The sequence below is a fragment of the Camellia sinensis genome, chromosome 1, assembly GCF_055761805.1.
Source record: "Camellia sinensis isolate YWXY chromosome 1, ASM5576180v1, whole genome shotgun sequence".
Taxonomy (NCBI): Eukaryota; Viridiplantae; Streptophyta; class Magnoliopsida; order Ericales; family Theaceae; genus Camellia; species Camellia sinensis.
The window spans coordinates 243720994-243734560 of record NC_138961.1 but is presented as its reverse complement, the minus strand read 5'-3'; the positions used below and the strand labels follow the sequence as shown (position 1 = coordinate 243734560).

General features: G+C 36.2%; 1 protein-coding gene across 2 annotated transcripts; it reads left to right on the top strand.

Annotated features, from left to right (window-relative positions):
• Positions 1-3135: 3135 nt before the first annotated feature.
• Positions 3136-5651, top strand: LOC114293602 (WAT1-related protein At5g40240). 2 transcript variants are annotated; one of them, XM_028237701.2, is made up of 7 exons: positions 3136-3427; positions 3514-3576; positions 3672-3788; positions 4090-4321; positions 4521-4679; positions 5016-5167; positions 5297-5651. In XM_028237701.2, exons 1-7 carry the CDS (start codon positions 3234-3236, stop codon positions 5439-5441), a joined length of 1062 nt encoding a protein of 353 aa, XP_028093502.2. In that variant the 5' UTR covers positions 3136-3233; the 3' UTR covers positions 5442-5651. The 2 variants fall into 2 exon arrangements, with proteins under 2 accessions (XP_028093502.2, XP_028093498.2); XM_028237697.2 differs by having other exon boundaries at positions 3143-3427; positions 3511-3576.
• The last annotated feature ends 7916 nt before the right edge of the window (positions 5652-13567 follow it).

Genomic DNA, 13567 nt, shown 5'->3' with positions numbered 1-13567 from the left:
TAAGTAATTTTTAGAATCAATTCCCAATTTCCAAATCAAACCGAAATTTGAATATACAGCCAAATTCACAAATTTCACAAAAAAATTCACAATTTCACAATAAATTTCACAATTTCAAAATCAATTTTTTGGTGGGGTGAATTATTATTATTTTTTTTTCTAATTTTTAATTTTTTTAATTTTTTATATTTGTCTAGTCGGAATAATATAAATATATAATTTTTTTTACAAATAGTTAAAAAAAGGTCACAAAAGACAAAAAATAAACAAAAATAAAATTACAAAAAAATATATATTCAAACAACATCTACAAACTTAGAAGAAAAGTTGGTTGAGAATTGTCAAAATAGCAAGTGACCATTGGAGCACCATTGTTATAATTTGGCAAAATAACACTATTCATTACTAAATTATAGCAATAGCAATGGTATTATGGCAACAACCATTAAAGATGATATAAAAAATAATTTATATTTTAAATAAATTTATAAATTACTCTAATTTTTCTTCATTTATTTAGGGTTATAAGCAAACAGTAATGCTACAGAGCCCAAATATAGAGGCTCGAATTTGGCTCGAAATTAGGGGGAAGAAGAAGGAGGAGGAGGAGGAGAAAAAGGAGAAGAAGAACTCGACTGGAGGGGCCAACAAAATCGGGCAGAAGAGGAGGCGGAGGCGGAGGCGGAGGCAGAGACGGCGGCGGCGGCGGGCTGAGGTAGAGGTAGAGGCGGGGCTGCGATGCCGACGAGCGACGAGGGATGAGTTGCGAGATCGGCCGACGAACTGAGACGCCGACGAGCTGCGACGACGACAACCTGCGTTTTCGCTCTCGCCTCTGTGTTCTCTCTCGCCTCTGTTCAACTCAACGAAGAAGAAGAAAGAAAAGGAAGAAAATGAAGAAAAGAAAAATAAAAATCAAAAAAATCAAAACCCAAAACAACATCATTTTAGATTTTGAGACAAATTTAAACCCCTAATTTCGGGCTCTCAAAGATTATGCATAAGCAAAATGTTACGTGGTGCATATTAGACTTCATTTGTTCCCACAGACGGCGCCAATTGTACGGGGAGGAAATAATTCTCCTCGTATAATCCTGTTGACCAAGTCCACGCTCCTCCGTACGACGTCGCTTTGTCACCTGAAAACACAAACGTGAGCTAGCCGGCGGGTGTGTGCCGGAAACCTCTCCGATGCCTAAGTCAGAAAACTTGACAAATAGACAAAGCTCTATGTTCTCAGAAAAAATTGTGTTCAATTACCTCCTCCAAGGTGATGTTTGTGAGCTTTTATAAGTTTCCCGTGGCACAATCCTAGTAGGACTTGTATTTCTCCATGCAGAGTCCTCCTAGGATTCATACTCCTAAGGATAATGCTTATCCTTTTACACCCTCCCCCACTGCTTAAACCAAGTGGGATGGTTTTTACTTTGGCCGAACTACTATATGACCGAAATAAGCTTGGCTATGCAGAGCCACTGAATAAACCGAACTCATCCTTAGTTCGGTCCTTGTGTTTTCCCTTTCTTATCTCAGCTTTCCATGTAGAACCCATGGTACGGTCTTGGACTGAACCAACGACTTTCGGCCGGTCTAACCCCAATACCGGTATAACTCCAAGTTGCTTTCGGACCGAAGCATCTTTTACAGTCACTGTGCCGAAGTAACTTTGTCTCTCTTAGGCCGGAGTAGCCTTGTCTCTCCTGGGCCGGAGTAACACTGCGGCCTTCCCTGGGCCGGAGTAACATTGCGGCATTTTCACCAAGTTTTTGGCACTTTGGGCCACAAAGCCCATCTCATAGCTCGACCTAATTTTTACCAAAAATTACCCTCTCAAAAATCCAAAACAACATCATTTTAGATTTTGAGACAATTTTAAACCCCTAATTTCGGGCTATCAAAGATTATGCATAAGCAAAATGTTACGTGGTGCATATTAGACTTCATTTGTTCAGATTGCCATCCTCACGCAGTCTGTCATTTTGTAATAATTATCTTTGTTTTTATATTAGCAAAATGTTACCCATCATTTTCAGTGACTTGACTGACAGATGACACCTCAACCGTCGGGCAGGAAATGTCTGTTACATCCTATTTTAATTGTGCGGTGATTGACGAAAAAAATAAAATTTATAAATTTATGTTAAATAATTAAAAAATATAAAAGAATATGATGAATTATAATTGATGTAAGGTATGACAATGTAAAGTCTGAAGATTAATTAATAAATTTTTGGTCTATTTTAAGAATTAGATTAAAAATTAATTTCTTAATTTTTCTAATATTTTTTTGAAGAACCGGAGAAAAATAAAAATAAAAAATATGATTAAAAAAATCAAAAAATGTTAATCCAGTGGGCAAAATAGGCCGTCTTGCAGGGTTGACGAAAAGATTCATTATTATTGTTGATTAGATATTTTTTAATCTTTCAAGTTGTAGGGCATATTTAATATTTAAATATGTCAAAATCATAACCGCATCAATTGCTGTCAGCTCAAGGACAATAATATAATCCAATCTAAAAAAAATGGACGATAGTATAATAAAAATATTAAAAAACTTCCAAATTTTATCAAATATTATATAAGTGTAAAATTCATAAGATCTATATGAAATTTACATAGCCTAAATTTCACATCCCCATAAGATATTTGTCGAAACTTTTAATAAATTTTTTAAAATTTTTAATATTATGTGTAAAAAAAAAAAAAATGCGTCTCTCTGTTGATTCGTTAGAACATTTCTAACAGTAATAGACATTTTATCTATCTAAATATTACTATGAAGTATACATTTTGTTTTATTTATTAACTGTTTCATGTTTCTACTCCAATCATGCTCTGTATTTTAGCTATTTATTCAAATACTATTAATTTTATAGAATGTCACATCAGCAACAAAGATAGAGAGAAATAATCTTAATGATTAAATATATTTTGCCTAACTTTGAAAGCTAGATACAAGTAACTAATAAATATGAGTTGAACTAAAATGCTTAATCATATGTCTAGTACATTAAAATTAAAAAAAAATAAATCATATTAAATATTTTAACTCACAGGCATTATATACCTAGCGTTTAGAGATACCCATACCCTTACTTTTACTTTTACTTTTAGTTTTAGTTTTAGTTTTATATATATATATATATATTATACATAGCCTAGCGAGTATAGTGGAAGTAAGAGTAGTCGTTCCTCTGTTTCTCAACTTATTGCAACCGTGGAGAGAGAAGATGAGGCTGCAATTTTGTATGAAGAATGCATTGCCCTTTGCAGTGATGATAATGTTGGAGTGTGGAGATGTGTGTGCTATGACACTAGGCAAAGCAGCTTTGAATATTGGGATGAACAACTTGGTTTTCGTCGTGTACTATAATGCTCTGGGCACTCTCATTCTTCTCCCTTTTTTCATCTTTCACAGGCTCAGGTTTGTTGTTTCTATTTCTCTAATATTCTAGTTTCTGATTCTCTTACAGCAAACAAATCCATTGAAAATGTCAAACTTTTCAGCAGAAGCCAGCAGCCTCCACTCAGTTTCTCTCTCCTTTGCCGATTCTCACTCCTTGGTCTACTTGGGTAACACTGTCTATATATATATATGATTCATGTATCAGATTTTATACTAGATGATGATTTTCAACAACTGATGAATTGGTTTCTTTCTGCTGTAGGATTTGTTTGGTGCAGATATGTGGATACACTGGAATCAATTATAGCTCCCCAACTCTAGCATCCGCTATGGGTAACCTGTTGCCGGCTTTTACATTCTTGCTTGCCATCATTTTCAGGTCTAATTAATGGACCTACTCGAATCAAGTTAATTTGATTGTTATGCATTTTCAAATGTTGTTAGGAAAATGATTTCGATTACCGTATCATCTGTTGGTTAATGTGAACGCATATCTGTCTAATTTTAGCTCTTTTGAGGTTATGTTTAAAATGTTTGACAAATACTAGAATCTGAACCCCCTTTTTTGTTTTCTGAAATTTAAAAACCATTCTTGCAATCTCTCTCTCTCTCTCTCTCGACATATTTAGGTTTTTCTCAAGCATATTTCAATTTTTAGAATAATTTTTACAATTTCTTAGGATGGAGAAATTTGATTTGAGAAGGCCCAGCAGTCAAGCGAAATCCGTGGGAACCATTGTGGCAGTGTCAGGAGCTCTCGTGATGATTCTTTATAGAGGCCCCCTGATAACCACCTCAGCTTCTAATTTACATCATCGGCTTCTTTTGTCACAACAACAATCAAATTGGGTCCTTGGAGGGCTTGTCCTTGGAACCGCTTGCTTTGTGACTTCCATATGGAGCATTGCTCAGGTAAAAACCACCCAAAAGTTACTTTACTGAGAATCTACAAAACCAAGCAAAAATGACACTTCTCATTTGCACTCACTTGCAATTATTTTTCCTATCTTCCATTTATTTGATATTTTCCCTCGAAAAAAATCCCCAAATGTTTAGTTAGTATGGTTAAAACTTTCCTCTAAAGTAAGTTGATGTTGATTTATAATTGCAGGCAGCAACTGTTAAAGATTACCCAGATGAAATGACTGTAGTCTTTTTCTACTGCTTCTTTGGCTCCGTCCAGTGTGCAATTTTCACTCTTATCGCTGAAAGAAATCCAACTGCTTGGACACTGCAACCTGGCATTGAGATGATTGCTGTTGTGTTTTCAGTAAGAATACTATGAACATGTAGCTTGTGTTTTAGCTGCCTTGGACATGTTTTGCAAATCCTAACCTTGTTTTACCACAATATTCCTCTGAAATCGCATTGCTTTGGTCAGAAGCCAAAATTATCCGTTTCCAAACTCTCCGGCAAGCTGAAAGCTGATTTTCATTGTTGCTTGTACAAAGGAACTGCACTAAACACTTTTGAAGCAGATTCCAAAAATTAAACGCATTTGGCTTTGGCCTTTCATGATCAGTGAGGCACTCCATAGATTTTGTCCACAAGACAATCAATTGATTTTTATTCATTAACTTGTCATCACTTGTCGGCTCCATTTCAGGCAATACATAGTACTGTGTTCCGAAGTGTTGCTCTGACATGGTGCCTACACAAGAAGGGTCCCGTTTATGTAGCCATGTTCAAGCCCACCCAAATGGTTATTGCAGTGGTCTTTGGGCTCATATTCCTTGGAGATGCACTGTATCTTGGCAGGTATATATATCATCTTAGTCTTGTTTCTTAATCTCAGCAATGTTACAGTGTATGCAGAGTTTTGTTCTTGTTGCGAAAAGTGACTTTGAGCATACTTTGTTATGATTGTAAATTTGGTGTGTTATGCAGCGTTATTGGAGGAACCATAATTGCATTTGGATTCTACACTATGATGTGGGGAAAAGCTAAAGAGGAGGACAATGTCTGTATAACATTGGAATCATCCACCCCAAACACCCCTCTCCTCCAAAATAATGTTGGGCAAGAGAAATAGAACAAGTTTGTAACCACAATAAAGTTTGTGACTGGGACATAATATTGGAATTGGATTAATAATCCAATAAAATACATAATTTTATGTTTGGTTTAGAAGAATGTAGTATACTTATGATATGTTCCATGCAGAGAAACTATTGAATCTCTCAAGAGACTTGCAAACTTACAGAATTTTGTCAAAAATAACAAAAATGAAATTTTAAGATCATCTCTAACCTTTTGTTATTATTATTATTATTTATTTAATTTAATTTCAAATTTAAGTAAATAACTTGATTTAATGTGAATTACTTCAACTCTTTTCATCGAATTTTTATTATTATTATTTTTAAAAAAATTCTCCTTCTTATCTCAGGTTTTCTTTTTTTCTGTAGTCTCAAATTTTAGCTTACAAAATTTATGATTTTTTTTTGGGTGAGACTAAGATACTATTTATGCTGGCCGTCCGATCCTCAGCATCAGTGTTATACCTCCTCTTTGTCTCCAAACGCCTTCTCTCATCCACATCTTCCATAGCCAGAGAGCCCCACGTCTTCCCGGGTTCTTTCTTGGGATAATAAAGTGTTTGAACACGCAACACCATGGTGGTTGGTCATCACTTGGGGTATCATTGTGTTTGGTTTAGAGATTTGGAGAGGAAAAGAAATATAATGTAAGTATATTTTATTTATATTTAACTTATCTTTTTTCTTTTTCTTTTCAAATCTCTTCTTGAGAGGAAGATTTATGAGCTGGAATGGGCCATGGTAAAGGCCGGGCAAAATGTGGGGCCGAACATGTTTGGGCCGTGATAGATTTGGGTTCGTCCAGATAAGGTTTTGCTTAGCAGAGGCCCAGGTGGTTGGTCATCACTTGGGGTATCATTGTGTTTGGTTTAGAGATTTGGAGAGGAAAAGAAATATAATGTAAGTATATTTTATTTATATTTAACTTATCTTTTTTCTTTTTCTTTTCAAATCTCTTCTTGAGAGGAAGATTTATGAGCTGGAATGGGCCATGGTAAAGGCCGGGCAAAATGTGGGGCCGAACATGTTTGGGCCGTGATAGATTTGGGTTCGTCCAGATAAGGTTTTGCTTAGTAGAGGCCCAGGACCATGTTGGGACCGAGCTACTTGGGCTTGTCTATGTAGAATACTGAGCTACTTGAGTTGATTGCTCGGTTGATTGCCTGCCATTCTAGATTCCACGGTTCATGCGTTTAGCGCGGCAGGAAGGCCTTTGGTTTGCTAGCTCGACCTATCTTGAACTCGGCTTTGCCGGAATGCAACCGAGCTCAGTCGTTCTGGAGCTCGGCGAGTGGAGCACTCGGGTACGCTGCGCAGCGCGGTCGTGAAAGGCCGAGGTGGTTCCGCCGGTTTGCCGGGCTCCGCTAATATGGCCTGACGGTTTGGTTAGGTGGTGATTGCAGGATTTGTGCTGACAGATGGGAGAGCAGCACCACGTGTCAAGAGACTAATGGGAGCAGATCCCCCATGCTGGGGATGAAACATAACTTGGTGAGATAAATCTATACATTCAAGTCTCTCCTCTCTCTCTCTCTATCTTTGAGTGTGTGCTAACTTGACCGTCAGAGGGATTTTTCGGCCACACACCGCCGGGTTGCTCACCGCCGTTGTGTTCGCAGGTCGATCGGACGGACAAAAAACTTGGTAGAAAGGAGTGTGGTCTCTGCGGAATATTTGCTCCCTGTACACTTCTGAAATCTTTCATGCATGTATATAGAATTGGTACGTGTGTTGGCATTCTAAATATGAAGTTGCAAGAAGTTGTCAAATAACATGAAACCCCTCATTCTTGTATTCATTTAAAAAAAAAAAATTAAAAATAAATAAATAAATCTTACAATCTCTCTCTCTCAACATATATAGTTCTCAAGTATGTTTTGATTTTTCATTTAACTTCTACAATTTTTAGGATGGAGAAATTTGATTTTAGAAGACCAAGTAGTCAAGCAAAATCCGTGGGGATCATTATGGCAGTGTCAGGACCATTTGTGATGACTCTTTATAAAAGCCCCCACTGCTGATGGCCTCCTCACCTTCTAATTTACCTCATCGGCTTCTTCTGTCACAACAACAACCAAACTGGGTCCTTGGAGGGTTTTTCCTTGGGGTCTCTTGCATTTCGTCTTCCATATGGAACATTGCTCAGGTAAAAACCACCAAAAAATTACTTTATGAGATGCTCTACAGAATTGTGCAAAATGACACAGTTCTCACTTGTGATTATTTTCCTCGTTTCCCATTTATCTAATATTTTCCCTTGAAAAAAAATCTTCCAATGGGTTGGTTTGGGAACTTGGCGCTTTTTCGCCGTTTTAGCTTGGCTTAAAATGTTGTGCTTGGAATGATAGTTTTTTTTTTGCAATTGATTTGATATTGTGAAAGAAAAAAAAAAATGATTATGATTTGAATATGATATTTTATCTTATTAACTATTTTAACTTATTTTGTCTTTATTAACTATTTTAACCAAAACCTAACTTGTGAAACACCCCCAATGTTTAGTCAGTATGGTTAAAACTTTCTTTAAACGAAACTGTTGTTGATTTCTAATTGCAGACAACAAATGTTGAAGAGTGCCCGGATCAAATCACCGTAGTCTTTTTCTACTGCTTCTTTGGCACTGTCCAGTGTGCAATTTTCTCTCTCATCGGTTGTAACAAATCCAACTGCTTGGATACTACAACCTGGCATTGAGATGATTGCTTTTGTATTTTCAGTAAGAAGATTATGAACATATAGCTTGTGTTTTAGTTGCGTTGGACATGGTTTGGAAAGCCTAACTGTGTTCTTCTACCACAACATGCCTCTGAATGTGCATTGCTTTGGTGCAGCTTTTGATAAGCTAAAAACTGATAATTTAAAAGCCGAAGCCAAAATTATCCCCTTCCAAACATTCTTGCAAACAAAAAACTGATTAAGTTTTTTTTACCTATACGAACTGAACTAAACATTGACACATATTTCAAAATTTAAGTGCATATTGCTTTAGTTGATTATTCTTAATTAACTTGTCATCACTTATTTATTGCAGGCAATACATGGGACTGTGTTCCAAAAAACTGCTCTGACATGGTGCCGGCACAAGAAGGGTCCCGTTTTTGTAGCTATGTTCAAGCCCACAATAATGGTGATTGCAGTGGTTTTTGAGCTCATCTTCCTCAGCAATGCACTTTAATTTGGCAGGTATATGTATATCATCATAGCCATATTTTTTATTCCCAGCAATGAATGTGTACAGAGGATTTTTTTCGTTGTTGTGGAAGTGACTTTGGGCATACTTCTTATGATGTAAATTTGAGGTGTTATGCAGTGTTATTGGAGGAACCATAATTGGCTTTGGATTCTACACTATGATGTGGGGACAAGCTAAAGAGGACAATGTCTGTGCAACATGGGAATCATCTGCCCCAAACACCCCTCTTCTCCAAAATTGTGTTGGGCTAGAGAGATAGAACAAGGTTGTAACCATAATAATGGTCATGGAAAAGTTGAAGAGGGAAATTTTGTGACTGGTAAATTTCACAATCCCTCAAGCATTTGAAAATGAGAAACGCTGGGTACCTAGCAAAATACTAAGAAAAGTATTGATAATTTGAATCTATAGCATAGTTTCAAACTTGGTATCGCATGCATCATACTTAAAATGAATATTATATGCATTTCAACCTTAACATTTTTCAAATTTTTTTTCTAGGTATGTCATTGCTTGAAAAGTGTTACTTGCTCATGTGCACAATAGAGATTTTTTGTACCCAAAGTTTAGACAGTGGTATTTCTATTAGATATAATTTAGCATTGCAAGATTATTGCAAGGGTGATTATTGTAAAGAATTGTAATCCTGTTTGTTTGGGAATGTGACTTTTGGAATTTGATTATTAATTTAATAAAATACATAATTTTACAATTAGCAAAGAAAGTTGGAGTGTAGATTAATAGTTCATTAAGATATAGTATCTTTCATATGGTTATATTATCGAATTCCAAAAGAAATGTGGTATACAAAATGAATAATTAATGAGAGATTAGGACTAATTAATTAAATTTCAAAATTAATAGGATTTTACCAATTTTTTGTTATAATCTTAGGCCAATCCAAATAGGGGTTGTACACAATGCAAATGATTTGATTCTAAGAATGCTAATTTGATTTGCCAAACACATGTGGACTTTTGTGTTGATGTTTTGGAATTAGATCATAATTTAATAAAATACATAATATCAGGCTTGGCTAAAAAAAATAAATGTAGAGACTAATAATATATTCAGACAACTTTATATAAACTGCTTATGAAATTTTTTTTTTTTTTAAATTTTAATGTGAGTATGTGGACAAGTGGTTTTGATTTTGATTTTTTAATTATTTCTTGTGATAAATTGCACACCAAAGAGCTCATTAAATCTCAGAGATTAAGGAGATGTTCAAATTCAAAATTACAAAATTTATAGAATTTTGATCCTCCTCATAATAATCATGGACCAATCACTTCCGATCTCTCTCATTCCCTGGATGGTTGGCTCCTGGTGCGGCTTGGCTAAACCCGGTCTGGTGCCGGGTGAACCGGTTGGTAGTGTCCAGCGGATCCAATTACGAAAGCAATAAGCAGTACATGATTGATTGCTACTTCCAAACCCCAGCTAAGGTCGTCAGAAGGTAATTTCCTGTTGCATTTACATATCTATACCACATGTAGAGGGAGATGTATAGAGTAAAAGAGATCTCAAATCATATTTTAGTTTGAGTTAATTAAACTGATAATTATTAATAATTAGATTTACAAATGATAAGTTAAATTGGTTTGTCTCTGTTCTATTTGGCCTTTATTCAGTTCTTTGTGATTATTATAATCAACTTTGGTGGGCTGTTGGCAATTATTATATGGGGTATGATCAACTTAGAAAATATGAGGAAGAAGAACTCCAAAAATATGAGGAAGAAGGAATATATTTCTGTTATATTCAAAACTTCTTATTTTACAAGACCAAATGACACTCCTTATATAGGAGATATTACAAACATCATTATAACCCATTATATGCCACTTACATATTATATATTACCACTATCTACCACTATCATATTATATACATGCCACTATCTACCACCAACACCACTATCATATTCTATACATGCCACTATCTACCACCAACACCACTATCATATGCCACAATCTTATTATATGCATTAACACAAATTTCCAGCACTCCCCCTCAAGCTGGTTTGAAGATATCTTCCATAGCCAGCTTGCTAGTCAGCTTATCAAATTGCTTCTTGTGTAGTCCCTTCGTAAGCACATCAGCTAATTGTTCACCTGTTGGAAGGTAGGTCATACAGATTATGCCAGCATTGATTTTCTCCTTGATGAAATGTTTATCCACTTCTATATGTTTTGTGCGATCATGTAGAACTGGATTATGAGCTATAGATATAGCTGCTTTGTTGTCACAATAGACCTTCATAGGTGTCGGGTGAGAAAGCTTTAATTCTTCAAGAATTCTTTTAATCCACATTACTTCACTGATTCCATGGGCAACAGCTCTGAACTCTGCTTCTGCACTACTTCTAGCTACCACATTCTGTTTTTTACTCCGCCATGTAACTAGGTTCCCACCTACAAAGGAGCAGTATCCGGATGTTGATCTCCTATCTGTAACACTTCCTGCCCAGTCTGCATCTGTGTATACTTCAACTTGAAGATGTCCATGTTTCTTGAACAGTAAGCCTCTCCCTGGAGTTCCTTTCAAATATCTTAAGATCTTATAAACGGCCTCAAAGTGCTCTGCCCCTGGTGAGTGCATGAACTGACTTACCATGCTGACTGCAAAGGCAATATCAGGCCGCGTATGAGACAAGTAAATCAATTTCCCGACAAGTCGCTGATATTGTTCCCTCTCTTTGACTTCTTCAGCCTTAGCAGCTTGTAACTTCAAGTTAGGCTCGATCGGAGTCTCCACCATCTTACAACCAAGCATACCTGTTTCTCCAAGGAGATCAAGAACATATTTTCTCTGATTAACGAATATACCTTCCTTGGATCTTGCAAATTCCATTCCGAGGAAATACTTGAGGGCTCCCAGATCCTTAATGTGAAATTCTTTTGCGAGTTTCTCTTTGAGGGCTGCTAACTCTGCTCCATCATTACCAGTTAAAATGATGTCATCAACATAAACAATCAAAATTGCAATTTTACTGTTTTTTGAATGTTTATAAAATATTGTGTGATCTGCTTGACTCTGCGAGAAGCCACAACTGATAACTGCCTTCCCAAAGCGTTCAAACCACGCTCTTGGTGATTGTTTGAGTCCGTATAATGACTTGTTCAATCTGCATACTCTGTCGCTTCCAAGTCTCTGCTCAAATCCCGGCGGTAGGCTCATGAACACCTCCTCTTCAAGATCACCATTGAGAAATGCATTTTTAATGTCAAGTTGATGTAGAGGCCAATCTGAATTTACTGCAAGAGATAACAGTACTCTGATGGAATTTATTTTAGCAACAGGAGCAAACGTCTCCTGATAGTCGATCCCATAAGTTTGAGTGAAGCCTTTAGCCACCAGTCTCGCCTTGTATCTCTCAACGCTTCCATCTGCGTTACATTTTATCGTAAACACCCATTTACACCCAACTGTTTTCTTGTCTTTGGGTAGATCAACTATCTCCCAAGTACCACTTCTCCTTAAAGCATTCATCTCCTCCATGACTGCTAATTTCCAATTCGGATCATCCAATGCTTCCTGTATATTCCTTGGAACAAACAAGTGTGAAATCCTAGATGTGAAAGCTCTATGGTTTTTAGACAGTCTTTGATAGGAGAGGTAATTTGCAATAGGATGTTTAATGCAATTTCGGACACCTTTCCTTATTGCTATAGGAACATCAAGGTCGGAAATAGAAGGAATAGGATTACCTAAAATTTCGATGCCAGAACTCGGGTGGACATTCGGGTCATTAGGATGGACATTCAGGTCATTATTCCTCAGATGAAATCGCTTCCTAGTATAAACCTGAAGCTCAGGATTTAGATCATTTTGTAGTACTTCTCCCCCTAAACAAGAATCTTCTTGACTAGGCACTATAAAACTTGGTTCTCCTAAGTGATCATTATCAGACAGATGTGGTTTTTGTGTAGGATAAATGACATTGGGGAGCGGGATAGAAATATCCCAAAAACGGTCTTCTACTCCACTTGTCTCCCCCTGAAGAGAAGTGTTGGGGAAATAGGATTTTGTTTCCACAAATGACACATCCATACTCACATGAAATTTCTTGGTTTGAGGATCGAAACACTTATACCCCTTTTTGTTTGAGGAATAACCCAAAAAAACACATTTTATAGCACGGGGGTCAAGTTTTGAACGAAATTGACTAGGAACATGAACATAGGCAGTACATCCAAAAACTTTGGCGGGTAAATCAGAAAACAACCTCGTGTTAGGAAAAAAAGTTTTGAGACAATCGAAAGGTGTTTTGTATGTTAACACCTTTGTAGGCATCCTGTTTATCAAATAAGAGGCTGTTAAAATTGCTTCACCCCATAAATATTTAGGAACATGCATGTAAAACATTATAGCACGTGCTACTTCAAGTAGATGTTTATTTTTTCGTTCTGCAATGCCATTTTGTTGAGGGGTATCCCGACATGTAGATTGATGAAAAATCCCATTTTTTTTCAAAAACTCACCCAACTGCTCATTGAAATATTCTGTTCCATTATCAGAATGTAAAATACCAATTTTGGTTTGAAATTGATTTTCAATCATATTGTAAAAATTTGTGAATAAATTTTTCACGTCAGATTTTTTATTCATCAAATAAATCCAACATAAGCGGGTATGGTCATCAATAAATGTAACAAACCATCTTTTACCAGAAAGAGTAGTGATTTTAGAAGGGCCCCAAACATCACTATGAATCAAATAAAAAGGTTTGGAAGCCTGGTAAGGTTTTGGCAAATAAGTAGAGCGATGAAATTTTGCAAAAATGCAACTTTCACAATGAAAAGAAGAACAATCAATCCCTTTAAATAATTCTGGAAATAAATGTTTCAGATAAAGAAAACTAGGATGTCCTAGCCTATAGTGCCATAGTATTATTTTTTCTCGAACAGAGATTGAACTAGT

Excerpts from the sequence above, each read along its gene's own strand:
- LOC114293602 (XM_028237697.2), top strand. The coding sequence starts at position 3,234 with ATGAGGCTGCAATTTTGTATGAAGAATGCATTGCCCTTTGCAGTGATG. Across the intron at positions 3,577-3,671 it reads TCACTCCTTGGTCTACTTGG|GATTTGTTTGGTGCAGATAT; the intron begins GTAACACTGTCT and ends TTTCTGCTGTAG. Across the intron at positions 4,680-5,015 it reads TGATTGCTGTTGTGTTTTCA|GCAATACATAGTACTGTGTT; the intron begins GTAAGAATACTA and ends GCTCCATTTCAG.